We start from the raw sequence: 25497 nt of genomic DNA on the forward strand, positions 1-25497 counted from the left end.
ACTGGTGTTGTTAGTCAAAGAGGTTGAAAAAGGTTCCGTTCGACTGGGTCACCATAGTAGGGCCTAGGCCATCTGACGGTGTCCCGGGTCCCACTCTTGAGTTAAGGATCGCTCTCGATCACGGGTTCTGCAACTCACCCTTGTCGTTTCGCATATCTCGAGCTAACGATGCCAGCTATCGATGTAAACGGTCTCCCTGCGTCAGAAGTGCGACCTTTTAATGTTCTTATAACTGGCTTTGGTGTGAGTTGCCTCGGAGCCTTGCTCGTTCCCACCCTTTCAAACGCGCGCCTAACTGTCAGTGAGCTTAGCCGTTCTCTCGCTATTCGGTCAATCCATCATGGCTGGCTGTGAAGCCACTTCACAATACCATTTTGACCATCGACCCGCTTGATGAACCTGTTACAGTCGACGATCAAACCTCCTTGTCTGAAGCACACAGCTTTACCCAGGACTCACGCGACATTCATCTATCGACCCTTCAAGTCCCCGTAACCTATGAAGATGTTCTTGCAATTGTCCCCGGGCTACACGCGAGGCCGCCTGTCCTCCCTCCTTCTGCAGATCCTGACCTGCCGGACATCATGCCGCCAACAGATGGATTCGATCTCATCTTTCACGTTGGCGTTGCTGGGAGAGGACCACTGCGAATGGAGAGGGTTGGTCATAAATTTGGTTACAACATGAAGGATGCCACTGGTAGTCATGCGCCAATCGTACGCGTGACGCGTGAAGAAAACTCTAATTCCAATCGTGGACAATCAGAACCTTCGGAGATGGAGAGGATGGAAAGAGCACGTTTAAGTGAATACCTCATTGAAGCACCTGTAGATGGCACAGAACCACCTAAGCGTGGATTTGGAAAGGGATACGAGTTGTTCCCCGAAGAGATTTTCACAGAAATTGATGTTGAAAAGCTTGTGCATCACCTCAAAAAATCGGGCATCGAGGTGAGAGAGATCTGCGTGTACCTTGTCAGGAATACTAACATGGTTTGGGAAGCAAATATATTCGTCCCTGGACGCAGGACACTACCTTTGCGACTTCATCTATTATTGTTCACTAGCCGAGAGCAAACGGACAGGTGGAAAGGCCGATAAGTCGACCACTAAAGTCATTTTCCTGCATTGTCCACCTGTTGATCAGCCGCTGAGCACAGAAGAGGTAACGGAAGCCATTAAGAAGTCTGTGATCTGGTGTTGTGGGGCTGCAGCAAAGTCCGCGATTCCATCTACTTAATTACCATACCGTGACGGAAGTAGGGGCTGAGGGGCTCGGCATAGTTGATGTTGACATGGGACTTTGGAGTACTAAAGAGCAAATACCGAGGATATATACATGATTTCTGTAGTACTTAGGAAATGATCTGGGGTGCGGGGGCAATCAGTATTTTGAAATGTTGACTACATGGAGATCTCCTTAATCTCCGTTTGTTTGTGGAGCACCATTGACTGTACAAATGATCCCGCAATCTCCAATTACAAAACTGCTGCATGCATATGCAGCCATGTTCATCATGCCATGCACGTATTCGGTCAACAGGGTTTCGCGCTTCACGTGACGTCTAGGCAACTGAGGGTCGATGATCCTCTAAGCTCTTTCGTTGACGACCTCGTGAAATCAACACTTGGCCGCCTGGGCTCAAGGGTATGAACAAGATTCTGCAATCGGCATCTTCGGGGGATATCCAGGACCCGGGTGACTCGTGACGGTTCAGCGATTCTAAAGTCCATCCAGCTCGACAATCTAGCAGCCAAGGTCCTCGTCAACATCTCAAAAGTCCAAGACGACAAAGTCGGAGATGGAAAGGATAGGCTTGTGTGTGCTAGCAGCAGAGCTGCTGAGTGAAGTAGAGAGGTTGATTTCAATGAAGATACGTCCTCAGACGATTGCGGAGGGATACCGGCGGGTCGCGAGCATTGCTGCGTTTGCGGCACTGGAGAAGGAAGTGATCGATCACTCGTATGTCTTCGCGTTATTGCATCGCTCTAATTTTTCTTCCGGACACGACTTGGTTATGCTCTCAAATAGCTCCGATGCTGTCCAATTCTGTCAAAATATTTTCACGGCCACCACTCGTCGCTGATAGTGACATTGCAAGCATGTTCAACAGACCAGATCTGATAAAACATGGGAAGTGCGATTTAATCGAGGAAATCATCATTGGGGAGGATAAGGTTGGTGTCATCATTCACTTGCTGATTTTGAGCTCATCAGAAGTCACAACTCATAAAATTCTATGGTGTTTGTGCGGGCGAAGCCTGTACTGTTGTGGTTCGTGGTTCAACCAATCAGATGGTTGAGGAGGCCGAGCGCTCATTGCATGATGCGCTTTATCACAAACAGTCAAAGAGATACTTATTCTCTTGGGAGGTGTATGGTCCGAGATGTTGATGAGCTGCGCCGCGGAGGAGGACGCGCGAAAGGTCAAGGGCAAGAAGTCGATAGCTCAGCTGAGGCATTTATTTAGCCATGCGCTGAGACAAATCCCAACTATCTTCGCGGACAACGCTGGCTATGACTCAAGGGACCTCGTTATCAGACTTAAAGAAGCACATTATAAGGGACAGTCAGATTCCAGACTCGGTATGATTGTATACTTTTTCAGGCTTGGATGCCGAACTAATAGGATCTCGAGATACGAACCAAGGCGCCATTGGGTGTCACGGAAAGCTATTAGCTGAAGCCGCAGATTGTGCTTAGTGCAAGCGAGGCAAGGGGGATGCTAATAAGGTATGCAGCTGTACAGTGCACCTTCCAGATCAAGATCTTTCCTTAGACCCTGGGGTGGATGATATTCTACGTGCAATGCCTCGGAGGCGTGAAAAAGTACTTGGCTAGCATAATATTCATGTCATGTTTGATAACTGCAATGGCCTCTACAGTGGTATATAGATACACTTGTAGAACACTCTGCCAGCCTAAGAGACAGTGAACTTTGAACTCGGCGAACCCCGGCAACTATATGTAGCCCATTACCATGTGATACGGGTGATACATCGTCATACAAAGGCTAGATTGCGACATTATCAGGTCCCCAAACCATCGTGCACATGGGGAAATGGGAGCCGGGGCTGGATATAACACAGCGAGTCACTGAAGATATTCTACTTACTCCCCCACTAGTACTGAGATGTCAACCAACATTACTTTTCATCCAGGTGTGTCCCTAGAACCGCTTTGATCCACAAATAAAATATCAATGTGAATAGGATCTGTTGACGCCCAGGAACGCGTTAGCTTGCTCAAACAGACGGGTGTTACGGTCTGGCTGACTGGACTCAGTGCTAGTGGCAAGGTCTGTTACTCGTTCATCTTGCCACTGGGCGCTGATTCCCTCACAGTCAACGATAGCGTGTGCTCTAGAACAACATCTGCTTCATTTGCACAAATTCACCTACCGGCTCGACGGAGACAACGTTCGCTTAGGGCTCAATAAAGACCTTGGTTTCGACGAGAAGTCCCGAGTAGAAAATATCAGGCGCATAGGCGAGGTACCATGCACCAGGACTACAAGCAGTCGCGTGCTTACATTTCTTTGAAGGTCTCCAAATTATTCGCGGACTCTGCTTGCATCGCGGTCACAGCTTTTATATCACCCTACAAAGCAGATCGACAAGTAGCCCGTGAACTGCACGAGAAAGGAGGCCTCGGGTTCATCGAAGTGTTTGTTGATGCCCCTCTCAGTGTAGTTGAACAGCGTGATCCAAAAGGGCTCTATAAAGCAGCTCGTGCTGGAAAAATCAAGGGTAAATTTCATCACGACATCCATCACAAGACGGGGCACTCAAAATTTACATGTAGAATTCACTGGCATATCTGCGCCGTACGAAGCTCCCGAGAATCCTGATATACACATTAGAACAGACGAATGTGATGTGACCATGGCAGTCGAGATTATCATCGAATACCTCACCAAGCATAATTATATTTCGTAGTTACCAAGGACGGCGAAAAAGGAATTTATAGTCTATATACCTACTTTTTACCGGCTAGGATCTCGGGAGAGTAGAATGCGATTAAGACATCAGGATGATCAAAGTTCAACTAGCTGGACTCCAGCACGATATCAGTCACAGAATCCCATTTCCACGCGTCCGTGTCTTCCGTCAAAGAATCCCCTTCAATAGCGCTTTCTTCCTGCTCTTCCGCTATAGAATCTCCTGCGGCTTGGTCGAGCATTGTTGTAAAACCAACTTCGATTACAGCCAGCCATTTTGTCAAATCATTGACGGACCGTACCAGCTGCGCATTTGTGGCGTCATGGCTCATTAGACTACAGAGATCCAGCGGCAAAACTTGAGGTCCGACAGTTGACATTTGTGCTGATGGACCTGAGTGAGATAATGAAGCAGAGTGAGATAGGTTCGAAGGCCCAGAGGGAGAATGGCTCCGTGCAAGCGTAAGTGAAGCACTGGAAGTATTCGCTGCAGGAAGGGAACCAAGAACGGAGGCCCTTTCGCTTGTCGTCATGGGTGACCCAAGTCCGCTAGGAGAATGGACATAAGAGCTTTTATTGTGTACAAGGGCCAAAGGTGAAGGCGGGAGTAAATCTGTTAGACCCAGCTGGTGTTCCGACGTAATGGTAGGCACCTAGAATGGCATGAGTTAACAATTCGATCACATGTCGTCGCTTCCTACCTTCACTGCGTCTTTGAGTCCTGGCAGGATTAAGCTTGCTGCAGGGCTGCTGGCGTCACTGCCTTTGCTTGATGAGCTGCCACTCCTCTCCCGGGTCGCAAAAGGCCTAACAGGTGGCAAAAGAGGAGAAATCGGAGTAGTCTCTATGACGGCAACCGAAACTTGTGAAAAGAATAAGTTGGCAACAGCTGGAGATCAATCACAACGTATATACCTTCGGCCCTCTCCTCTGAAGGCATATTTTCCTCTTTCATTTCGATATCCATTGAAGCTGGGACATTGGTGGAGAGTTTCGATTTCGCTCGAGAAACTGTCCTGGGAGGAAAGGCGAAATCGTTGTATTTAACCATCTGAACATCATCTGTGCTGTCTGGGGTGGCTAATGTACGTTTAAACGGAGTGCGTGATGGTGATGAAGAGGAAGGCGCTAGAGGTGTCGGGCTCGGAGTATCACGCAGTGGTGGAGGGGGTGGCATCGGAGCTCGTAGAGTTTCGAATCCAAGATGCGCGGAGTCATCATCAAAAAGGCCACGCAATGATGTAGGTAATCGTGCTGAAGGTTTAACAGTAGGAACTGCTAGTGATGAGTCATTCGGGAAGGTATCAGGCAGTATATCTTCCTTTAATGCAGCTTGAAACGTTCGACGTCTTATTGTGTCAAATTCCCAGAGGTCTGTCTCTTCATCTACCACTCCTTGCAAGCTAAGAAAACAACTTTAATTAGCAAGGAGCGCAGGACGAATGGCACTCACTCTTTTTTCTCCTCGTTCTCCCAGTCGAGTGGTTCCACTAAGCTATTGCGAGTACCCCCGTTTTGCATCCAAGCATCGTATCGGAGAATCAGCTCCCGTAGAGCAGATACGTTAGCCTTTGACACCGATTTCATCCACTTCGTTCTTATTAATTCATCAGCGGAAAACCGCTTGTCCCACGAATTAATAATGTCATCAATCAAGACAACGTCAAAAGCCAAAAACTCACCTCACTTGGAGAGGCTTTAAGACAGTGCGATACGAACTCTCGCATTTCTTTGCTACCATCCGCTTCGGCTAATTGTGGGGGTTGTACTTTGGTTATTAATTGCATAACCTTGATCGCGTCCCTCAAATCTGAGTGAGGAGGTGCACCCTTCACCATCTCGTAAATCATGATGCCCAAACTCCAAATATCGGCCTTGCTATCGTACGCTGGAACGGGTTGTGCCACCTCGGGAGCCATCCAATTTGGGGTGCCCATCAGAGTGTTTCGCTTGCTCGTGGTCGTGGCAGAGAGGGCGGAGACACCGAAGTCGCAAATCATAACTTTACCAGTGGCAGTGATGAGGATGTTAGCGGCTTTGATATCTCTATGAATGATGGCAGATTTATGCAGGTAATTGAGCCCAATGACGACCTCACGGGTGATGAGTACAATGAACCGCTCCTCAAGAACACGGTCTTTAGAAGTCTGCATGAGAGTGCGAACACTTCCACCCTGGGCGAATTCCATGGCGATCCAAACGCGTGGGCCGTCAAGATAACAACCGTAATACTTTGTGACGTTGGGGGCATCGCGAAGCTGGGTCAATAGAGCTACCTCGCGTTGAATGGCTTCTACATCGTCGTCAGCAGTATCCAAGTTGATGATTTTTAGGGCCACAATATTTCCTGTGGGTATATGAACGCCTTTATGGACGGAACCGTAGGCACCCCTGCCTACAGTTTCCAGGCGTCTGAATAGTTGATGCACGGTTGGCTGAGAAGCCATTGCAGCAAGCACAACGTTGACACTGAGGTGTCCTGCAGATAATCGATGATCGATGAGGGAGGCTTGGTTGAACGTTGAACGTTGAAGGTCAAACGTTCTGAACCCGGGGGTTTGTTCAATCAGCGTGACTGTCACGCTGTCACAGTAGGAGGAGGTGATCATCATCATAATATGGATCGAGCGAGTCAGAAACCTTCGTTTCGCACCCCTGCGCGCCATGATGAACTTTGACGTCGCTCCAGTCGAAGTAGTCACTCGTGAATTCGTAGCAGTCATCCTCGCTGGATTCGGAAATGAGTAAGTCTTGAAACCCATGAATTATGGATCGACTATATCATCATTGGCTTGCAGACTGCTCCCTTTGACCGGTGAACATGGTGATGAGCCCTGTCCAAAGGCGTTACTTCCGATTTCAAACAAACCTATGCTCGACTATCCTTTGTCATGGGTGGAGCAGTCTGGCATCAAAGGTAGACTTATTAACTTCATACAAATTGCTCGGATCAACGATGGCTTATCAAGTCTCAGATGTTCTTTTGATTTGTCCTTCATCCCATCGCCCTGCAATATCACACTATATTCACTCACAGTCTTCATCTGCATCCTTCTCTTCCGTTCATATTGACCTCCAGACGTTCGATGAATCACAGGAACTGAGTGCAGGGACATGCTCCGTACTTCGCCATTTCGCTAATCGCATCAAGGAAGACTTCATTCTCATCCCTTGCGACTTCATACCACCGCCTTCCCTACCCTTATCAAAGCTGCTCAACAAGTTCCGCACAGACACGATGTCAGACGGTTCCATTGTGACTTCGTGCTGGTATGAACACAAATCAGACAAGCAAGCCACTCCAGATGAATGGGGTTCTCCAGCACAACCGACCCCGATTGTATGGGATCACCTCAGCGGCACCCTGTTATATGTAGATAGTCCTCATGAAGCTGATAAAAACAGCGATGAACTGGAGCTGCGGATGACCTTACTCTCAAGGTGACTCATATCGCCCGGCAGCTGTATGTGATGACTCAATTCCTTAGATATCCACAGGCAAAGCTGTCTTCGAGGCTGCTAGACTCACATGTTTACGTTTGTAAACGCGCTGTGCTCGACTTGTTGGCCCAGAAAACTCGGTTTGACTCTCTTAGAGAAGATTTCTTTCCTTGGTTATGCAAATTGCAGTACCAATCAACTAAGCGGGAAAAATATGCTACGAGCATTCGAATAGGAATTATAATTCATCGAGCGGATGACGGGTTTGCTATTCGCGTTAACAATCTACCAGCATACCTCGAAGCAAATCGTCATGTTTGTCTTCTTCCTGTCTTACGGATCAGATCCTCACTGAAAATGAATTACACCAGTTCGTAGCTGACACTTCCATTGGAGACTTCACACGTGTCGAAGAGAAGTCAACCATTAAAAAATCTACCATCGGAAAACATTGTGTTATTGGAAAAATGGTGAAGATTGTGGGATGCGTTCTCCTGGATCATTGTGTGATTTCTGATGGGTGAGGAATTCTCAACTTGGTATCTGATATTGACAAAACCTATCCCAGGGCGAAGCTGGATGGATGCATTTTGGGCAACAGTACTATTGTAGGATCGAAAGCAGAGTTGATAAAATGCGTTACGCAGGCTGGGTACGAAGTAGAAGACAACGGTGAACCGACCATCCTTGCTTGCGTACCTCAACAACACAGCTGAACATTGTTGACAGAATCAGTGCGAAACGAAAAGCTTGACATTTCGGACTGGGCCGCGCAGCCGGAAGACAGCGAGGGCAACGTTGAAGACAGTACAGAGGAAGAAAGCGATGAAAGCGAAGACTAACCAGCTAGGACCACGTAGTTTCGGTGGAAGACATGTATTCAGTGCGGAGACAACACGAGATAGAAGTATACCGTACACTCAAAGGCAGAGTCGGCACAACGCGAAGATCATGCTGTCGCAGTGGTTTTCAAGACTCTGTGCAGATCGAGATCCACGCACAGGCTTTCTCGTGTCCTATCTCCCCTTCAACGTCCTGGGTTGGTTCACCACGCTTCTCACCTTGTTACTAGCCATCACCCCAATCTACCACTTAGCTTGATACCATGGAACTTCCAGTTCTGCTTTGTGTGCAATATGAAACGATACGTGAACAATCCTTAAGTTCGCTCTTGAATGAATCTTGAATACATTTTTACTCAGTGGTCACTTGCAAGAGCGATGTGTAGAAATATCTCAAGTGTCCACCAGTAAACATACCTGTCGCTGAGTAAAGACTTCATCATCGAATCAGATTGACATAGTGTACAGGTGCTCTTCCAAACCGCAGCTACGGCTTCTTGACATCACTGCCCCCGCCGTTCTGCACGATAGCGCTCTACAAGATATCTGCAGGTAAATCTTGGCATCAGCAGCAAGGCGAGGCAGCACTATCATGCTCACCCTTCGCCACCCCAAAGCGTGAGCAGGCCGAATGAGACAGCAGTGACGACATCCCGGTTCCACTTGGGTTTGTGCCAGGTTGTGTAGCCATAATACCCAACTGCACCAAGAATCACTGTATTTACTGAAGGGGAAGTGAGCATTTTAAGAGATCGCAGATGGGTTTGTCGCTGACCTAGTCCGACTAAACCGCCCAAGACACCCGGACGAAAGACGTGTTCTCGAAGTTGCTTGTAGATGAGGGTGCCCTCCTCGCGCGCGCGTCGTTCCTCCCGGCGGCCTATAGAGGTCTTTCGATACTTCTCTACTGCGTAGCCTTCAGTCCCGATTAATAACAGGGCTCCTGCCGCCGCCGAACCGATGGAAGTGAAATTCCGACGAAGGCTAGGTTTCGTATAGAATACGTAGCCCACGCTAGACAAAAGGCCAATATTTACTTTGGGATAAAATCGTTAACCAACACAGAAATCCGAAAAACATCGACCATACCCAAGCCAATGAGACCACCGGCAACACCTGGGCGAAACAAAATGTGTTTTGTGACCTCCCACAAATAGGTCCCTTCTGCCCGAGCCTCCTGAAGGCGCCTGTTCCCTTTACTCTTTCCCACTTTCCTGCCTGGGTCGATGAGATCATCATCGATGTCTTTTGGAACATATGTTTCGGATGTACGTGTAGCAAGTTTATCTTTAAAATCGCTGGAAACAATATTCACTTTGGAAGTATCGTCGATTACATTACTTGCAGAGGAGTGTTCGGTTGTTAGGAGCGCAGGATCCGGACGAGGCTGAGGGACATAGTGAGCATGACTCGATAACATCCTAAATCTCGCAAGTGCATACCTGCTCAGACGTGGGGGGAGCATCGCGAGCAGCAATGGAGGCGTAGCTAGACATATTATACAACTCAACGGTGTTTTCAGAAACTAACGAAGTCCTTTTTGTCGACTCATGTTTTTGTATGGCAGGAGGCACTATGACATCACTTCATTGCGTCATAGGAGACACTTGCCTTTCTTGTCATTTTGGGGGTATATGGCAGATTATGTGCTACTTAGGTAACGGAAAATACGTTGTGTAGGTGTTTCATCCTGGCACGGAAGCGACAGTGGGTGGTGCAAAAAAGGCTCCACAAAATTCAGAAAACATCCAGTGAGTGTGGGCAATCAGCAGCTACATGTCCGTGTCCTTCGCAGTCAACGCAAAACAAGTCTGACGGATCTCTGTTCGTCTTCTTGACTGTGTTGTCACGAGCAGTGGGTGTTTCGTCCCGCAAGAGATCGCAAGTGAAGATATCGTGCCCAGGTCTCTTACAGAGCTCACAGATGTCTTCGCTAGAACTTTGTTGAAAGTTGTTGTTTGGGGTGGATGAACGTCGAGGAGATAGATCTGTTGGCTCGAGACTGTTCTTTGACGACTTCTTGTGATTCCGCGTCAGCTTCTCTTTAAGGCGCTCGAGTTCTTGCTCAAGTTCATCCTGCAGGAAGTTAAATGAGCACAACAGCACACTTTTACGTTGTAGGACGAAATTTACTTCGCGATAAATCTATCGAGTTGAATTAGACTTTGCTCCACATGCAGTCACAACACGTACCTTTGACTCCACGAGCGCCTCTAGCTCACCAATCTCTTTATTCAGCTGGACCGAACACCGGTTAGAAAAGTATGACAGGAGCGACTGGCACGTACATCGTGTGTGACACGGGCAGTCTTCATCTCAGCTTCAGCTAAGCGCTTGCGTAATTGTTCCAGTTCGTTCTGTGACAAGAGTCAGTTCGACACCCTGAGTACCCTACGCATTGACATACTTCCAACCTAGCCATCTGCTCGTCACCAGATGCCAGTGTGTTGTGATTTCCAAGAGCAGCCTCTTCGCGCAACAAAGTCTGTTCGATGTTCTCCTCGAGTAATTTCAGTTCCTGCAATCAAAGTTAGAGAGGATTCGCCGATTACTCCACACAAGCCGTACCTGGCGAAGTTGATCGGTCTCTGACATTAGGAGTCTGTTCTCAGACTCTAGTAACTTATTTCGCTGAGTCACTGCAGAAGTCTCTTTTTGTAAGTCTTGAACGATGTGCCTGTTGTGAAATATAAGCGCCAGTAAGAAGGATGAAAGCACATAACCGACTTCAGGCCCATTACTTCAGCAGATTCCTGCTTAGACGAGGTTGGTGTCCTTGGCGATTCTTGGATGCCGTTGATAGGAATGTCACGATTAAGTCTCTTCTTCGCAGCGTCGAGCTCCGAAGCACGCTCCTCGAGATTCTTGCGCAAAAGAAGCACCTCCTTTTGCACTTGCTCGTACTTCACTTGCCAATTGGCGCCGTCCTACACTCAAGATTGTCAATGACTAGATGCAAAACCGGGGCGGCCTCTTACTTCGACTGTCGGGGAGGCTGATGCAAATTCTGCGGCAGATGATCGTAATTGATCAAGTTCCTCACGCAGCGCCTGAATCTCCTCCGTGAGGCGCGTGCGCTCCTCAACTTTGAGTTTCTGCGAGTCGAGAACGCCGTCCGTTTCCAGCCCAGCCACCTGATGGACTAGATTAAGATGTGAAGCGGCTCCAGGTAAGCCACTCACAGCAACATCGGATCTCAAATTTTCGATTTCGGCCTGAGCATTTTCGAGGGCAAGAGTACTTTCTCGTAAGGCCTCCTCGACCTCTTCAACACGACTTTTAGCGAGAGCCTCAGCTTTGAGGACCTGTTCAACAGTCTTGCGCCCCTCGCTGAGTTCGCTTCGCATAACATCTTCCTTGTCCTTGAACCGTTTGATTCGATCACGCACGGCAGCTTCCTCCCGTTCAGATACTGCACGAGCATCTTCCAGAGAGTCCTCCAGTGTGGCAAGCTTGCGTTGCAAGTGCTGCACTTGTTCGCGAAGATTCTCGTTGTCAATTTCAGCAGCAGAAGTGGCGCGCTGGAGGACGGCGCTGGGAGAGAGAGGAGTAGAGGCCTTCTTGACTTGGTCCTCGAGAAACACGATCCGGTCCTCAAGCTCGTATCGACGCGAATCTGCGGTGCTGAGACGTTCTTCATAAAGCGCAATTGTTTCCTAAGACAATCATCAAGTTCAAGTCAGTTCAGGTGCGAAATAGCTGACCTGGCCAGCTTGACGAAGTTCATCAATCTGCGCATTTAATTCTTTTCTGTCAGACTCTAATTCGCCCGACACCTTCTCCAATCGACCTTCTAAAAGCCCAATTTCGTCATTCTTAGCCTTGAGTAGCGCATCCCTATCATGCTCGACACCCTCTTTCACCGCGATTGCCTCTTTGAGACTCTTGACGAGTAACTCACTCGTATCAAGTTTGGCTTGGAAGTCTGCGACACGAGCCTCGTTCTCGTTCTTGACGCGTTCTAGTTCAGACGTTGTTTTTAGCGCAGCGCGATCAAGCAATTCAATTTTTGACTCTCGTTCGGTGACTTTGCGCTCGAGCGTGCGGAGCTGGTTCTCTGTAGAGGAAACAGAGGCGAGAGCTGCATCACGTTCAGATTCGAGTGCTTGGACTAGCGCGATGTCTGCACGAGCTGTGTCGGCGGCGTCACGAAGAGAAGCATTCTCGCGCTCGAGAGATTCTAGGCGAGAATGCAGAACGTCCTTTTGCGCGTCATTGTCGGGGAAAGCAGATCGAAGGGAGGCGACTGAGGATGGCCGAGATGGACTGGGAGCGCTAGTCTTGGGAGGTGAATTAGACTGTCCCGAGAGGAGCCGATTAATCTTATCCTGCAAAGCCTGTGAAGAAGCAGTGAGATCCATCGAAGAACGCAGGTGATTGCGCGACGTTAGGTCTTCATGGGCGAGATCGGGGCCATCATTCAAAAAATAAGTAGACGTAAAGGATGCTGATCGGGCAGGTGAGGCTGGAGGTGGCATAGCAACTGCGCTGGGTATCCTTGGGCGTGGGGTGTTTAGAGATGGGCGACCTTTGAGGCCAGGGGTGAGTGCGCCGGAGTACAAATTTGGGGCACGAGGAGCAGCACCAGCCTTTGGTGTAGTAAATGGAGAATCTGAAGGGTGTATATTCGAATCTAGAGCTGGGGGTCCGTATGATGGCGAAGACGGAGAGCGAAGAGTATGCTCGGAGGTCCCGTCGCCATTAGCCTTCAACTGCTTGGCTGTGAGACCGATATACTTGGAAGCCCTCGAACCTGAGGTAATTTGAGTATCCAGTCCAGGTCTTCTTTGCGACGGTGACAGGCCTAACTGTGGAGTTGGCTTGGTTTTACGAGCTGCAGGAGTTGTGCCAGCGTTGGGGCGGCTATATAAGTTAGACGGAGTGATGCGTCCGCTTCCAAACGAAAGTGAATGTGAAGGAGTGACTCTGCCGGAAAAGGATGGCGTTATGCGACCACCGCGAGAGGAGGCGACTGAGGGAGGCCGATAGCTAGAAGGGATTGTGGGGGCAGAGAGTTTCGTAGTAGCGACGAATACACCACAACTCGGAGGACACACAAAGTACTGTTTCCTGCAAAAATACTCTCAGCAAGATAATCTGAAGCTGGTACTGTGTACGGACACTGCTAGCAGTTAACAGTAAACAGAGAACTCACCCCCCAACAGATCCATCATTTTTGCCTTTGCCTGAAAAACCTCCACTGAGTTCAACCCCTGCCCACAGGCCCGATTTACCGTCGATCTCTCCAATAAACTTTAGGCAGCCCTCGTACCCCAAAGACTCTATCCTGACATTGTCTCCGACTTCGAATGTTTTCCCAGCTCGACTTACGCTACGGGTAAAAACATCTGATTGTCTACTTGGAGCGCGTGGAGCGGGTGTCTTTGTTCTACTCTGTGCAAAGGTAGAGGTTGAAGCGACCGAGGAAGGGCGACCAGCTACAGAACGACGGCCTGATTGAAGTGTCGCCAAACTTGACTTTGGTGAAGAGGATGAAGGGGAAGTACTCGAAGTAGTGCTGGTACGATGCTGTGCGGGGTCATTGGCCTTGATTGCATTTGCGAATGCCCGGGACATAAACTCCACATCGGAATCAAAGGCAGGTTGAGAATTGGCAGAAGAGGATGAACGAAATCTGCCTGGAGTAGGTATTCCACTAGACTTTCCAGGTGTCGGAATACCTGATATTCTGGGTTTGCCTGGCGTTATCGACATTCTGAAGGAATTCCAAAGCACTTGTCCAGAGCACAACCCTGAACTACTAAATGATCATGTGACTTGGATGAGCATGATCACCCCGTTGAGTCTAAATTTTAGCACTTCAACATGTTACTTCAACTTCTTGGAGCAATTCGTAGACCGTTGCTCAGTTTACCATCGTTCACCGCGGTGAATTCAATCATCCCGGCGTCACGCTCTATCCTAATAAATCGCGCGTCACTTCTCCCACAAACACTCTCGCTACCTTCCCTATGTGATGCGCTGGGCCAAAAGCGTTTTGCCTCCCGTGGTACCGAGTACCAACCTTCACAACGAAAACGCAAAAGAAAGCACGGATTTCTTGCTCGGAAAAAGACTGCAACTGGTAGAAAGACTCTAGCCAGAAGACTACTGAAGGGACGCAGATTCTTGAGTCACTGAGAAATGGGCATGTCTTTCGCTTCTAGTCTGACACACTGATTGACTATTTGACCAAGTTAGCGCACCAGGGAACTTGCAGGATTTGTAGTGGTCTCCTGTAGGCAGACTCAATAGAAAGGGACACGGTCGTTCCTTTCCTTCTGTATTACGGATAATGCTTCCAAAGTTCCACACCGTGCTTTTAGTATATGGATATATCATTGATCCAAAGTCAATTAACTACGAAAGTTCATATGATCTAGTTGACATCCATCATCTCCAATACCTGTCGTGCCGCACTGTCCTGAACGACACCGACGCAGGCTATATCCTTGTGAGTCGTCGGGCTGTTCGGACGGTATGTCTGAGCAATGATTTGAGTTACATAAGCTTGGGGAGGTGAGAGCGGCGATGAAGGCGTAAATAGGAATCCACGTTGAATAGATGAAAGGAGGGCAGTTATAGGTGTTTTGGAGGGGGACTCCTGAAAGCCAACGTTGCGTGAAGGCGTAGTTTCAATGAAGGTGGAGGGAAGGCGAACATCTCCCGTGATATGTCGGTCGGCGGCAGTGACTTGTGCGGATTGCTCTCCTGACGCTGGTAGCTCAAGCTGGGGTGACTGACGGGGACTACAGGCTGGGGAAGATGGCAGAGGTACTGCAGTAGGACATACAGTGGGACTGGGAGGTAATGGTACATGTTCCGGCACGGGTTTGCTAGTATCAGAACTCTTCACCACGCCAGGTTTAGGACGTATCGAAAGGGCCTTGACAGCGGGCTTGGACGCTTTGCCCGAAGACCGTCCTCCCCACACTGGCTTTTTCTGGCCTACAGCTTGCTGGCTGGAACGACTTGATTCGATAACATGTTTGCGGGAAGTCTGCGACGACGTTTGTTGTTCGACTTCCGTGGTTGGTGGCCTTGACCGGCTAAGCTGAGAGCTCGTAGCTTTTGTCGGATGGTCTGACCTCATTATTGGCCGTGGTCCCGTTCGGGACGATGGCCTGGTGTTAGCAGTTGCCGCTGACGGTGCGGCACGGGTCAAGGCAGTCGAGTGAACCATTGTGGTTACGGAGTCGTTCCTTGAATCTCGTTTCGAGACGAGAGTTTGTGCGAGTGAGCTAACTGAAGTTGGCTTGGTTGAAGGAGGACCGCTCTTTGAAACCGTAAGCGTTGTCATGGTATCATCAGTTTCTGGTAAGGGAGCTGCGGGAATGAGTATTCTTCGGGCACCTCCTACAACACGAGGTTTCTCGTCGTGCGACTTCATGAGCACGGTCCCTATTCGCTGAGGGCCCTGCGTGGTGGGAAATGGAGGACGTGGAATGTCTTCTCGTCGATTTGTGCTCTGCATGGTCGACGGGCCTGTTTCCGGAGGGGGACGGAGTGCCCCTTGGCGAGACATTTCCCTCACCGATGGCCCTGCAATTGCACTACTAGAGGTCGCTCGATTTGACACAACACGCAGCCTTGCGGCAGGTACCTCTTGTGGGGGCTCAGAGCTAGGAGGACGTGTTGGTCTCTCTGCATGTTTTCCAGAAACACCAACGACAGTAGCGGACTGTGTGGATGTAGTTCTAGAATGAGAACTCGTCTTCTGAGCCTGGAGGGACCCGATCGGCCTTGATGTCACTCTTCCTGTCGGTGCAGGACCACGAGAGTGTGCTTGTGAAGTCAACCGCGAAGCAACCGTGCCTTGCACATCTAAGTACTTCTTGATGACAGGGGTTAAGGGCGCAATGAAACTGAAAGTTGCATGTCAGGCATGTTATCACGAGCGGAAGCTTTAGCTTGAGAGACCAACCTCTCCACGCGATCAGGTAAAAGAGCTTTATATGCCTCAAAGATCATTTTTCCTGCTCTTCTGACGTCTGCGCTCGCATCACGGGCAGTCAACTTGATGACGTCCTCGATAAGACGGGCACGAGTATCTTTCTCAATATCAGGAGGATTGAAGCAGTTCAAGCAAGCGAGGACGCCCTCTGCAGCCACTGAACGCAGAAAAGCTGACTTTTGATTTAAAGACTCCGCAAGATACGGCAGAATGGAAGGCAATTGGGTATTTTCAATCACAGCGAGAATGCACGCCTTCGCCCGGCTGGTGAATACCTTGTTGGTCCGGCCACAAAGCCCGAGAAGAGTTGGCATAAATAGTGAGACGAGGGGCTCAAAAGAGGGGCCTAACCCCGCTAATAGAGCATTCACAAGTTCTATGGTAGAACCCGACAGTCTACTGCGTTCCGAATTCATAGCATGGTTGATTGGTCTGGAAAGCGAGCGTATTCCGGCGACCATTTCCGTGGCGAAGTCGCATCCGCCATTATTGCAACATTGGGTGAGTTGCACAATGCCCTGCTCGATCTTGTCCCACGACTCTTCTGTCTCTTCAAGGGAGACTTTCCCGCGGACAGCTTCAAGTTCTGCGTTTAGAATTGCTGGAGAGCTACACTGCTAAAATGTAAGAAAACAGCGAAGATGATACGAAATGCATCTCCCACCTTTCTCTTGGACATGTATCAGGACGTTATAATGTGTAAGTGGTTAGAAAACGAAGCGACGAACAAGTTCAAATCATGCCCATCAGTGGCAACACGCGACTTGTACCACAGGTCATGTGATCGCGGATCCCGGAATTTGCCGAGAAATTGTGTCTCAGCATTCACCTATCGCTCGCTGTCATACGCAGCGTCAAGGCTATCCTGAGGAACAATTGAACGAAGGTGAGCCCATTTTCACGCACGCACCAATTAATTGGGAGGCACTTTACTTGGCTGGGATGAATCGGAAGGTTTTGGGCCAGGTTTTCGCTGGATGGATGGATTCCCCCTTGGATGACATATTTATCGAATCTTTACTCGCAGATCGCGCCCATCATGTCCCTCGTTGTTCCTGAAGCACACCAACAGTTCCAGGTCCGTTGTCCTTTAGCCCTTGCATCTCCTTTCTATTAACGCCATCCACAGCACATTCTGCGTTTGCTCAACACTAATGTTGACGGAAAGCGGAAGATTATGTACGCCCTGACGGAGATCAAGGGTGTTGGACGTCGTTACTCCAACCTTGTTTGCAAGAAGGCAGATGTTGATCTCAACAAGCGGTATGTGTTTCCACTCTGTGGTACGCAACTCACTCACATAATTGCATAGCGCTGGTGAATTGAACTCTGACGAGCTTGAGCGTATTGTCACTATTATCCAAAATCCCACACAATTCAAAATCCCCACATGGTTCCTGAACAGACAGAAGGACATCGTAGACGGCAAGGACTCGCAGATTCTTTCCAACGGTGTAGATTCGAAGTTGCGTGATGACCTTGAGCGATTGAAGAAGATTCGGGCCCACCGTGGTCTCAGGCACTTCTGGGGCCTGCGGGTGCGTGGTCAGCACACCAAAACTACTGGTGAGCTACTCGTTCCCACTCTCTGCTATCTCTTTTTTGAAGTGTGATGTAGGCCGTCGCGGGAAAACGGTCGGTGTGTCGAAGAAACGGGGTTAGACACGTGTTGTTGCATAACCTCTCGTATTACTCTTATGTTATGGGATTGTGTCATGCTACGGAGCCATGCGATAACTGGACGCAGTGGTGTGTTGTGCGAACACCCTGTTTGATGAAGGCGTCCGTCCAGAGTCGTCATGATCACTATACATACTTCATTTAGCACTCATTCGCACGCATCTTTTCTTCCTGACAACAAGTGTGAAGAACCCTCGAGCTTGAAGTCTATTTTCTGGCTTGCAAAACAACGAACGCTGAGCATTGAAAGGAAATATTATCCGTTAACGGACAGTACAACGGACTCACCGGGTGCCCTACCTCAATCGCAAATCTCAATTATGGAAGACAGGACTGCCGCGCTCCATTACATAGCGTGACCACACTCATATTAGGCAGGTGTGATGCAGGGACTCCGTGCACCTCTGGCAGCTTTGTTTTTTCTAATAAATATGTGAACAAGTGCGGCCAAGTGTCATTCAACCGGACAACAAAAACAGTAACACAAAAAAGACAAACTCCACAGTAAGTTAAGTCACCAATCAAATGTTTCATCATTGTCCTCCTCATCAGAGAATCCTGCAATAACCAATACCTCCTCCTCTATGATTGGAGCTGTAGGCAGTAAGTGTGCACCTGGTTCGTCCAACTCAGCCAGTTCATCCAGCCGGTGATGATCAGATGCATCTAATGTGCGGTAATTTAGCGCAAATTTTATTCAAACTGAGAAAACGTACCAAGACCTTGTCCGCCATGAATGCCACCCATGTAGTAAGCACCATCAATATCCTCGTGAAAAATTTAGGTCGTTTTGGTTTTCGAGGAGAGGCAAAGGCTCTTCGTCTGGGTCAGTGCCATCTGTAAGAGACCTGACAACGGCTGGCACCTGCACAGAGCGCTGCATCGAATCATACAAATCTAAGTAGATTGTCCACGAGTTACGATGGACCTTGTAATCCCAGCGCTGCCAGGCCGAGACACTTTCAAGTTCGGGATCATGCAGGTGGGTCCTACTATTAACTCCTGCCATTGTCTTGGAATGTCTGCGGTGTGCCTAAGCTCGTTGTTATCATGCACCGCGTGCGCTAACGCTCGCCGCATGGTAGGATTGCAGTCAGCCAAGTCACGAGCGATGGTGGTGGATATTTTCTCGTGGGGGCGGTCTCCATGCGTGCGATCGAAGCAGAAGCAAGCTCCCAGACCGCCTTGCTCGTGAGACCAGTTGGCTATGGTATGAGCGATGGTATGAGCTATGGCCGATTTGCCCTTCCCCGCAGTGCCAGAAAACCATAAGACACGTGGCACGTCAATCCCTGTGTTACAGACCCAGGACTTGATGTCGGCCAGAATATCTTTTCGAGTGCCTGGGAGACAATTTTTGGAGGTATTCCTTCCAGCAGCAGGCACGTATTCCATGCCGCTAAGGTTCAAGTCCTCAGCTGGTGTCAACAGTGATTTGATCTCGGAATTGCTGCATAAGTTTGTCGAGAGCCTCGCTGTAGCTTTTGATCGCAGCATCTGTTTTGTTGACGACGTGCTTGCTAAGTCTTCGCCCTATACAGAGAGTCTGAGTCTTGAGCGACGATGCGGTGGGAACGACTCACAGAAACTTGTCACCTCCGAGTAATGGACGATGAAATCGGCACACTCGAGCGTCTGTCACGCTATCTTCCCATATATCGCCAGCATGGATTTCAACTTGGACAATTCCTCCTCTTCCTTGATGAAGGTGTGGACTTCAGATATCTTTGAGAGCAGAAGGGAGACAGCTGATTGAGAATCATCTGCGACGAATAGCTCCGTTCACTTGTGAAGGTAATATAATTGAAAGAAACACACCTTGGACGCGAGATCGAAGTGCACGGAGTCCTATTGCCTTATATGTGATTGTGACATGACTAAGTGAGCGCGGCAGTCCTGTCTTCCATACTCAATACTCCCACGCCAGTCATCTTCATTGAATATTCTAAGATGGTCATTCCCAGGGTCGGTATAACAAGCTAATTTTACCTAAGGATTTTATCACAATCTATATTTTTCATGATCAATTGTGACTCGATCTGACTGTCGTTGTCTTCTATCCCCTACCCTTGAGATATCCTCAAGTCATTCATCATCCACTCACCAACTACAAAATGGCTCAGTGCTCCTGCTCGCATCAAAATCCAGAATCCCCATCGGCACCTGACAAGACCCAGATGATTCCGGTCAACGGTGCCAATGGCGTGAATGGTGCCAGTGCCAACGGTGTCAACGGACACGTCCACCCTAGTGAATTACAGCGGAGGAATCCGTATGGACCCCGCGCATCAGATTTTTTAAGCAACATATCGAATTTCTCCATCATCGAGAGCACTCTTCGAGGTACATTTTGGTTTTTTTGGCACTTTGGCCTGGTTTGACTGGTGATACAGAGGGCGAGCAATTTGCTAACGCCTTCTTCGACACCAAGACAAAAATCGCTATCGCAAAGGCTCTTGATGCATTCGGTGTCGAGTACATCGAGCTCACCTCCCCCGCCGCATCTGAGCAGTCGCGCGCTGATTGCGAGGCAATCTGCAAGCTCGGTCTCAAGGCCAAGATTCTTACCCACATTCGATGCCACATGGACGATGCTCGCATCGCTGTCGAGACTGGTGAGCTCCACAGTTGTTCCACCCTATCTTTGCATTGACTCATTTGCACCCGTAGGTGTCGATGGTGTCGATGTCGTGATTGGCACATCTTCATTCTTGCGCGAATTCTCCCACGGAAAGGACATGACGTACATTACTAAGACTGCCATCGAAGTTATCACCTTCGTCAAGTCTAAGGGCATTGAAGTCCGCTTCTCTTCAGAAGATTCCTTCCGCTCCGACCTTGTCGATCTGCTTTCCATATACCAGACCGTCGACAAGATCGGTGTCAACCGTGTAGGTATAGCCGACACCGTTGGATGCGCGAACCCCAGGCAAGTTTACGATCTCGTCCGTACCCTCCGCGGCGTGGTTGGTTGTGATATTGAGATTCACTTGCACAATGACACCGGCATGGCAATCGCTAATGCTTATTGCGCGTTGGAGGCTGGTGCAACACACATCGATACCTGTACGTCTTATCATTCTATCCTCGCTAGTACGTAGCTAAATATCTCCTTTAGCCGTCCTTGGCATTGGCGAGCGTGTCGGTATCACGCCACTTGGCGGTCTCGTAGCATGCCTGTACGCTGCCAACCCTGAATACGTCAAGGCCAAGTACAACCTCCCCATGCTGCGCGAGATTGAAAACCTCGTCGCAGAGGCAGTAGAGGTCAACGTGCCTTTCATGAACCCGATCACCGGCTACTGTGCTTTCACGCACAAGGCTGGTATCCACGCCAAGGCGATTTTGAACAACCCCAGCACATACGAGATTTTGAAGCCCGAAGACTTTGGTCTCACCCGATACGTGTCGATCGGGTACGTACTTTTTTCCAGGCATTCATGAGTCGTGACAGAGGCTGAAGTTTCGTGTTTGTGATCAGACATCGTCTCACTGGCTGGAACGCTGTCAAGTCAAGAGTCGAGCAGCTCGGACTCAACCTCACCGACGAAGAGGTCTGCTATCTTATCTTTGCCTCACCTATCCACAGTTCACTCATACAGTTTTTATAGGTCAAGGATGCAACTGCCAAGATTAAGGAGCTCGCTGATGTCCGTACGCAATCTATGGACGATGTTGACTCCCTGTTGCGTGTATACCACTCCGGCATCCAGTCTGGAGAACTCGCAGTCGGTCAAAAGGAGGCGCTTGACCGATTGCTTCAGCAGCATCGCGAGTCCTCGAGAGAACGTCAGCAGCCAGAGGCTGTTGCTGCAGCAGCATAAAAAATTAAAATTCTTGTAGTATGAGGTCGTCTTTGCGTGGCGAGAAAAAAAGTTGACCGGGTGGTCAATCTGTATCATGATGGAATTGTAGATCAGTGTCTATCCCTATCTAACGCATGCCGTGAATCAAAGTGACCCTTCGGATCGCCAGACCCAGTAACATGGTTATGATCATGATGAGACTGTAGAGTCTAAACATGTTAAACCCCGAGCACGCGGGGGATGCCGAAGGACCGATAGTCATGACCTCTTTTATATTACCTCCCAACCTTGTCCGAATCTCGTTGATTCGGAGTACTAGGCATCCAGGCAACCCACATACACCTCTATTCACAGCGCTTCGTGTCTTTCTTCGTGATTAGTTGCACCAGCATATCTCGACACGCAGCCCCCTCTCCCAGCGGAGACAGCTCTCACTGAGGCTCACTGTCAGAACCCACCACTTAACATCGGCCTCTGTTGTCTCCCCACCTTACCGGCTTCCCAGCGATGATACATCGTGACTCATTGGTTGCTCTTCCAGTCGAGGTTCGGAGATCTCGGTGTTCATTCAGACCAATCGATATTCAATTTTATTCCTCAGCTTCTCTACGAGATACAACTCTTCTCCATATCTCCATCTTTACCTCTAACATGCAAGACGCTCTACGGAATATTCAGCGCATCTCCATCCTCCTATCGTGCCCAATATCTTATCGCATCTGTAGAAGCCGCACAAATTAGGAACGACTTGATTCCTTCGAAACTATTGCGGTACCCAATTTGCACAATGGACACCTTGGAAGCAGTATTTCGAATATCCAGCGATGTTATATCTTCAACCTGGAGGCCGGAACTTCCAAGACGCCTCTTTCGCTCGCTCACACCCGGGTCTCACGCAAAGCCGCCTTCGTGGACAGATCAAGACCATCCGCTTCCCTTCCTGAAATATTTATTCGCTTGTCCGAAAATCCATCCCCCAGACGTCAACTCACACGAGGGCTATGCCCTCACAAAAGCTGTCCAAGTGGGCTTTGTGCCTCTAATTCGCTTCCTCCTTGATCATGGTGCTTCCCCTCGCTGCAAAAACAGCATGTCGATCATTGTCGCTATTTACCGCAAGGATATCTCACTTGTGCGACTACTTGTGGACAGAGTGGATCGGGAATCTAATCCAGCGGGACAAAAGGAGAAGGGGACGAGGCGAAAATTGGAGGATCGAGCCCAAGTAACACCTGAAATGCTCAAAGTTGCGGTGAAACTCGATGCACGGGATATTGTGGAATATTTGATGAAAGAAAAGGGATGTGTGCCAGATATGCAGACTCTGCTGATGATGCGGTGACATTGGAAATTACAGCCTTTGGCAATAATTGATATCTGATGTATTGATTCACCATGTAGGTCTCATCACCTGCATTCACTGCGGAAACGAGATTTTGTGCAGACCTGGACAGTGTGCAAAAAGGCCACATAAACAGTACTTAATCAGAGGTGGTCAAAAATGTAAATCCCCTAGTGATAGGGTGGTGGGAAGTACCTGTTTCACATTCAAAACTGACACGGGGAAACTAGCTGTTCCAGATTAAGAATACAGGAATTGCAATCTAACCTGGCATTGAATTTTATCTGGTTTATGACACTTGCACATCTGATTTTGCTCGGAATAGCACAGTAATTGTGTTGAATTACCATCAGAATACAAATGTGTATTTACAGGTCCATATGCTCGACAACCATCTGGCACCTCACGACTGACACTCCCTGCAGCTGCTCTGCTCAGTGCTCACAACTGCGACACACAGGTACCAGCTCTGAGCTCACAGCGAACATCTGGGTAGTGCCCCCATGTACCATAAACTAATGATAATCAAGATATCATCAGGTCAAGGTCATTGGAAATAGTAGACAGGTGTATAATGACTCACTTCAACTCTGAATGTCCATCCCCGAGACAGTATGCTATGTTTGCAGGATCATGAGTATAGGCATCTGAGAGCAAAAAAAGGTGCATACATTCACATGCTACTTGAGTTTGGCTTTGCGGTCCCGGAGTCTTGGTCCTTGAATACTTGGGTTCTGCTCTTTCCGTGACATGGTGGGGCGACATATAAAGGCTAGGAGATACTATTGAGCACCAGAAGCATGGTTAAGGTAGGAAAACATACTTGTCGTGCGGTCATGACTTTTAGAACAACCATGACATTATGGGTGAGTAGCTACTAGCAAGAGTGGAAAACCTGCTGCCAGCCTGCATCATGATGGCCCTGGTGTTCATATAAGCGTGATAGAAGACACAAGAGCACTGTGGCTTAGTGAGGCATATAAGGATGAGGACAGACATGATCCATGGAGTCGGTGTGGACTGAGAGCGTGGTGGTCAGACATGAACCATCTTGCTCACACTTGGTGAAAATTTCAACAAGTTTACTTTAGAAAAGTCGACTGTATTCAGACGTTGCAAAGGGTATATTCATAGGCTGGTTTGTGTTGAGATATCATGTATTTACCTAGGCAAAACAGTGATCTGGACAGGTGTTGTGAGATCATTTGAAAAGGCTCTGATTAGAGGTATCACACCTCAAATTCGGCCGCATGTCTGATTTATGTTGGATTATGAGGTGGGTACATTTTGGATCTGATTACTACTAGTATCTCACTCAGATTTTGCTCTGCTCAAAAACTCATTTCCACAGCGATTCAAGCTACATTCCCATATACACTTCTGTGGAAGGCACATCAAATAATGTAAATTTGATTTTCTACTGAGCTCTCAGCTGGTGGAACATTTGATACAAAGTCACTAACTTAGAGTTCATTTGGATATGCACATTTGGCCAACTTAACTAGAGAATAAGTGGCAACATCATTATGACTCATGTGAAGGGGTGGACCAATTTTGGTCTCATGTGACACCAAAATGGTCATGCACATGAATGACCATTTGTGCGGAAGGGGGGGAAGGAGAATGATGTGAAGCAAGGGCGGGCTTGATAGGATAGAGGAGATAATGTATTATACAAAATCTGAACCATTAGTAGCAAGGGGGAAGGAACTGCGAAGTACTTTAAAAGAAATATCAGGAAAACAACCACTTCCTTTTTTATCCTTTTCACACTTAATTTGAGGTTTTCTCACTTACGAGCTCGTTCAATTAAGGGCAAGGTATTTTTGCAAGAAGAATAAGGTGGGCAACACAATTAAGTTGGATTTATGTGGTAAAAGGGGAAAAAGAGGAATACATTGCTAGTACTTAGTTAGGACTAAATGTAATGATGTGCACCATGAACTTGAAATACTGAGTACTGAAGCATTAGTCTAGATACATTCGAACAGATCTCTTGGAACTGAACCTGGCAGGATGAAGACACAGAGGTGGTTCATTTCATTGTGTTGAAGGTTTTTTGATTGTGGTGTTGTTGTTGTTGTTGTTGTTGTTGTTGTTGTTGTTGTTGTTGTTGTTGTTGTTGTTGTTTGTTGTAACTTGTTACAGTTGAGGTGTTGACGGTTGCAATGATGTATACTGTAAGACCTCCAGCAGATTAATATGAGCAGGGAAATATATATTGCCATAGAAGTTTACATGTGGTGGTGGTGTTGTTGTTGTTGTTGTTGTTGTTGTTGTTGTTGTTGTTGTTGTTGTTGTTGTTGTTGTTGTTGTTGTTGTTGTTGTTGTTGTTGACATTGACATGTTCATTGTTGACAGCACTTAGCGTGGTGAATGTGACACATCACACATGTGATGTGTTTGTAAATTTTACATGTTCAACATGAATTACTAACAAGCATTCTCATTGATGGAAAACAGACCAAGCAGACTGCTCAGGTCCTGGCACC

At 48.3% G+C, this 25497-nt stretch overlaps 13 protein-coding genes across 13 annotated transcripts; 8 read left to right on the forward strand and 5 right to left on the reverse strand.

The window, feature by feature from the left end:
• The first annotated feature begins 93 nt into the window (after nucleotides 1-93).
• On the forward strand, nucleotides 94-1447 carry DEU56DRAFT_780973 (uncharacterized protein). The gene is made up of 3 exons (XM_041351994.1): nucleotides 94-243; nucleotides 312-950; nucleotides 1003-1447. Exons 1-3 carry the CDS (start codon nucleotides 169-171, stop codon nucleotides 1237-1239), a joined length of 951 nt encoding a protein of 316 aa, XP_041212826.1. The 5' UTR covers nucleotides 94-168; the 3' UTR covers nucleotides 1240-1447.
• A 153-nt stretch (nucleotides 1448-1600) lies between these two features.
• DEU56DRAFT_780977 (uncharacterized protein) lies at nucleotides 1601-2887 on the forward strand. Its single transcript, XM_041351995.1, has 3 exons — nucleotides 1601-2274; nucleotides 2347-2586; nucleotides 2639-2887. Exons 1-3 carry the CDS (start codon nucleotides 1965-1967, stop codon nucleotides 2701-2703), a joined length of 615 nt encoding a protein of 204 aa, XP_041212827.1. The 5' UTR covers nucleotides 1601-1964; the 3' UTR covers nucleotides 2704-2887.
• An 85-nt stretch (nucleotides 2888-2972) lies between these two features.
• Nucleotides 2973-3993, forward strand: DEU56DRAFT_37739 (adenylylsulfate kinase). Its single transcript, XM_041345930.1, has 5 exons — nucleotides 2973-3161; nucleotides 3213-3298; nucleotides 3345-3494; nucleotides 3545-3749; nucleotides 3805-3993. The coding sequence occupies exons 1-5, from the start codon at nucleotides 3134-3136 to the stop codon at nucleotides 3936-3938; spliced, it is 603 nt and encodes a 200-aa protein (XP_041212828.1). The 5' UTR covers nucleotides 2973-3133; the 3' UTR covers nucleotides 3939-3993.
• On the reverse strand, nucleotides 3949-6503 carry DEU56DRAFT_37782 (kinase-like domain-containing protein). Its single transcript, XM_041345931.1, has 5 exons — nucleotides 5623-6503; nucleotides 5394-5563; nucleotides 4856-5343; nucleotides 4642-4802; nucleotides 3949-4593 (listed from the first exon to the last, which is right to left on the reverse strand). Exons 1-5 carry the CDS (start codon nucleotides 6385-6387, stop codon nucleotides 4048-4050), a joined length of 2130 nt encoding a protein of 709 aa, XP_041212829.1. The 5' UTR covers nucleotides 6388-6503; the 3' UTR covers nucleotides 3949-4047.
• A 28-nt stretch (nucleotides 6504-6531) lies between these two features.
• Nucleotides 6532-8583, forward strand: DEU56DRAFT_780989 (UDP-3-O-glucosamine N-acyltransferase). Its single transcript, XM_041351996.1, has 7 exons — nucleotides 6532-6684; nucleotides 6739-6857; nucleotides 6916-7381; nucleotides 7429-7696; nucleotides 7753-7901; nucleotides 7950-8053; nucleotides 8111-8583. Exons 1-7 carry the CDS (start codon nucleotides 6605-6607, stop codon nucleotides 8221-8223), a joined length of 1299 nt encoding a protein of 432 aa, XP_041212830.1. The 5' UTR covers nucleotides 6532-6604; the 3' UTR covers nucleotides 8224-8583.
• Nucleotides 8563-9763, reverse strand: DEU56DRAFT_851327 (uncharacterized protein). Its single transcript, XM_041355194.1, has 5 exons — nucleotides 9666-9763; nucleotides 9313-9610; nucleotides 8999-9259; nucleotides 8824-8947; nucleotides 8563-8769 (listed from the first exon to the last, which is right to left on the reverse strand). Exons 1-5 carry the CDS (start codon nucleotides 9717-9719, stop codon nucleotides 8727-8729), a joined length of 780 nt encoding a protein of 259 aa, XP_041212831.1. The 5' UTR covers nucleotides 9720-9763; the 3' UTR covers nucleotides 8563-8726.
• Nucleotides 9764-9785: 22 nt separating this feature from the next.
• On the reverse strand, nucleotides 9786-13975 carry DEU56DRAFT_780997 (uncharacterized protein). Its single transcript, XM_041351997.1, has 11 exons — nucleotides 13379-13975; nucleotides 11928-13293; nucleotides 11406-11879; nucleotides 11202-11357; nucleotides 10951-11150; nucleotides 10792-10900; nucleotides 10631-10741; nucleotides 10512-10580; nucleotides 10417-10461; nucleotides 10357-10368; nucleotides 9786-10299 (listed from the first exon to the last, which is right to left on the reverse strand). Exons 1-11 carry the CDS (start codon nucleotides 13936-13938, stop codon nucleotides 9961-9963), a joined length of 3441 nt encoding a protein of 1146 aa, XP_041212832.1. The 5' UTR covers nucleotides 13939-13975; the 3' UTR covers nucleotides 9786-9960.
• Nucleotides 13976-14041: 66 nt separating this feature from the next.
• DEU56DRAFT_780998 (ribosomal protein L34-domain-containing protein) lies at nucleotides 14042-14603 on the forward strand. Its single transcript, XM_041351998.1, has one exon. It carries the CDS (start codon nucleotides 14050-14052, stop codon nucleotides 14362-14364), a length of 315 nt encoding a protein of 104 aa, XP_041212833.1. The 5' UTR covers nucleotides 14042-14049; the 3' UTR covers nucleotides 14365-14603.
• On the reverse strand, nucleotides 14484-16920 carry DEU56DRAFT_37958 (clasp N terminal-domain-containing protein). Its single transcript, XM_041345937.1, has 3 exons — nucleotides 16842-16920; nucleotides 16148-16791; nucleotides 14484-16088 (listed from the first exon to the last, which is right to left on the reverse strand). The coding sequence occupies exons 1-3, from the start codon at nucleotides 16854-16856 to the stop codon at nucleotides 14603-14605; spliced, it is 2145 nt and encodes a 714-aa protein (XP_041212834.1). The 5' UTR covers nucleotides 16857-16920; the 3' UTR covers nucleotides 14484-14602.
• A 62-nt stretch (nucleotides 16921-16982) lies between these two features.
• DEU56DRAFT_781005 (ribosomal protein S13) lies at nucleotides 16983-18180 on the forward strand. Its single transcript, XM_041351999.1, has 5 exons — nucleotides 16983-17063; nucleotides 17205-17255; nucleotides 17307-17440; nucleotides 17490-17743; nucleotides 17796-18180. The coding sequence occupies exons 2-5, from the start codon at nucleotides 17217-17219 to the stop codon at nucleotides 17837-17839; spliced, it is 471 nt and encodes a 156-aa protein (XP_041212835.1). The 5' UTR covers nucleotides 16983-17063; nucleotides 17205-17216; the 3' UTR covers nucleotides 17840-18180.
• Nucleotides 18181-18371: 191 nt separating this feature from the next.
• On the reverse strand, nucleotides 18372-18604 carry DEU56DRAFT_908851 (uncharacterized protein; the record flags this gene model as incomplete). The annotated part of the gene is made up of 2 exons (XM_041357037.1): nucleotides 18372-18523; nucleotides 18574-18604. The coding sequence occupies 2 exons, from the start codon at nucleotides 18602-18604 to the stop codon at nucleotides 18372-18374; spliced, it is 183 nt and encodes a 60-aa protein (XP_041212836.1).
• Nucleotides 18605-19971: 1367 nt separating this feature from the next.
• Nucleotides 19972-21681, forward strand: DEU56DRAFT_752819 (HMGL-like-domain-containing protein; the record flags this gene model as incomplete). Its single annotated transcript, XM_041349655.1, has 6 exons — nucleotides 19972-20200; nucleotides 20251-20472; nucleotides 20528-20923; nucleotides 20976-21273; nucleotides 21339-21411; nucleotides 21469-21681. 6 exons carry the CDS (start codon nucleotides 19972-19974, stop codon nucleotides 21679-21681), a joined length of 1431 nt encoding a protein of 476 aa, XP_041212837.1.
• A 224-nt stretch (nucleotides 21682-21905) lies between these two features.
• On the forward strand, nucleotides 21906-23143 carry DEU56DRAFT_38041 (uncharacterized protein). The gene is made up of 2 exons (XM_041345939.1): nucleotides 21906-22209; nucleotides 22265-23143. Exons 1-2 carry the CDS (start codon nucleotides 22171-22173, stop codon nucleotides 23003-23005), a joined length of 780 nt encoding a protein of 259 aa, XP_041212838.1. The 5' UTR covers nucleotides 21906-22170; the 3' UTR covers nucleotides 23006-23143.
• Nucleotides 23144-25497: the final 2354 nt, after the last annotated feature.

The sequence above is a fragment of the Suillus clintonianus genome (assembly GCF_016758775.1).
Source record: "Suillus clintonianus strain FC179 chromosome Unknown DEU56scaffold_10, whole genome shotgun sequence".
In the NCBI taxonomy this organism is placed as follows: Eukaryota; Fungi; Basidiomycota; class Agaricomycetes; order Boletales; family Suillaceae; genus Suillus; species Suillus clintonianus.

Coding starts and splice junctions, on each gene's coding strand:
- DEU56DRAFT_780997 (XM_041351997.1), bottom strand. CDS start 13,938: ATGTCGATAACGCCAGGCAAACCCAGAATATCAGGTATTCCGACACCT. Junction 13,294..13,378: donor AATGATGGATCTGTTGGGGG/GTGAGTTCTCTG, acceptor GTATTTTTGCAG/GAAACAGTACTTTGTGTGTC. Junction 10,581..10,630: donor AGCAGATGGCTAGGTTGGAA/GTATGTCAATGC, acceptor CTCTTGTCACAG/AACGAACTGGAACAATTACG.
- DEU56DRAFT_781005 (XM_041351999.1), top strand. CDS start 17,217: ATGTCCCTCGTTGTTCCTGAAGCACACCAACAGTTCCAG. Junction 17,256..17,306: donor AAGCACACCAACAGTTCCAG/GTCCGTTGTCCT, acceptor CGCCATCCACAG/CACATTCTGCGTTTGCTCAA. Junction 17,744..17,795: donor TCAGCACACCAAAACTACTG/GTGAGCTACTCG, acceptor AGTGTGATGTAG/GCCGTCGCGGGAAAACGGTC.
- DEU56DRAFT_37958 (XM_041345937.1), bottom strand. Junction 16,089..16,147: donor TTACCTGATCGCGTGGAGAG/GTTGGTCTCTCA, acceptor TGCAACTTTCAG/TTTCATTGCGCCCTTAACCC.
- DEU56DRAFT_37739 (XM_041345930.1), top strand. CDS start 3,134: ATGTCAACCAACATTACTTTTCATCCAG. Junction 3,495..3,544: donor ATATCAGGCGCATAGGCGAG/GTACCATGCACC, acceptor ATTTCTTTGAAG/GTCTCCAAATTATTCGCGGA. Junction 3,750..3,804: donor TCGTGCTGGAAAAATCAAGG/GTAAATTTCATC, acceptor ATTTACATGTAG/AATTCACTGGCATATCTGCG.
- DEU56DRAFT_780989 (XM_041351996.1), top strand. CDS start 6,605: ATGATGAACTTTGACGTCGCTCCAGTCGAAGTAGTCACTCGTGAATTC. Junction 6,685..6,738: donor CTCGCTGGATTCGGAAATGA/GTAAGTCTTGAA, acceptor ATTGGCTTGCAG/ACTGCTCCCTTTGACCGGTG. Junction 8,054..8,110: donor GTACGAAGTAGAAGACAACG/GTGAACCGACCA, acceptor CATTGTTGACAG/AATCAGTGCGAAACGAAAAG.
- DEU56DRAFT_38041 (XM_041345939.1), top strand. CDS start 22,171: ATGATACATCGTGACTCATTGGTTGCTCTTCCAGTCGAG. Junction 22,210..22,264: donor TGGTTGCTCTTCCAGTCGAG/GTTCGGAGATCT, acceptor TTTATTCCTCAG/CTTCTCTACGAGATACAACT.
- DEU56DRAFT_780977 (XM_041351995.1), top strand. CDS start 1,965: ATGTCTTCGCGTTATTGCATCGCTCTAATTTTTCTTCCGGACACGACT. Junction 2,275..2,346: donor GCGAAGCCTGTACTGTTGTG/GTTCGTGGTTCA, acceptor TATCACAAACAG/TCAAAGAGATACTTATTCTC. Junction 2,587..2,638: donor ACAGTCAGATTCCAGACTCG/GTATGATTGTAT, acceptor TAGGATCTCGAG/ATACGAACCAAGGCGCCATT.
- DEU56DRAFT_851327 (XM_041355194.1), bottom strand. CDS start 9,719: ATGTCTAGCTACGCCTCCATTGCTGCTCGCGATGCTCCCCCCACGTCT. Junction 9,260..9,312: donor CGGTGGTCTCATTGGCTTGG/GTATGGTCGATG, acceptor TTTATCCCAAAG/TAAATATTGGCCTTTTGTCT. Junction 8,948..8,998: donor GGGCGGTTTAGTCGGACTAG/GTCAGCGACAAA, acceptor CTTCCCCTTCAG/TAAATACAGTGATTCTTGGT.
- DEU56DRAFT_780973 (XM_041351994.1), top strand. CDS start 169: ATGCCAGCTATCGATGTAAACGGTCTCCCTGCGTCAGAAGTGCGACCT. Junction 244..311: donor TTCTTATAACTGGCTTTGGT/GTGAGTTGCCTC, acceptor CAGTGAGCTTAG/CCGTTCTCTCGCTATTCGGT. Junction 951..1,002: donor TCAAAAAATCGGGCATCGAG/GTGAGAGAGATC, acceptor TGGTTTGGGAAG/CAAATATATTCGTCCCTGGA.
- DEU56DRAFT_37782 (XM_041345931.1), bottom strand. CDS start 6,387: ATGGCTTCTCAGCCAACCGTGCATCAACTATTCAGACGCCTGGAAACT. Junction 5,564..5,622: donor TTAAAGCCTCTCCAAGTGAG/GTGAGTTTTTGG, acceptor TCGTGGGACAAG/CGGTTTTCCGCTGATGAATT. Junction 4,803..4,855: donor TTCAGAGGAGAGGGCCGAAG/GTATATACGTTG, acceptor TCTTTTCACAAG/TTTCGGTTGCCGTCATAGAG.
- DEU56DRAFT_780998 (XM_041351998.1), top strand. CDS start 14,050: ATGTTACTTCAACTTCTTGGAGCAATTCGTAGACCGTTGCTCAGTTTA.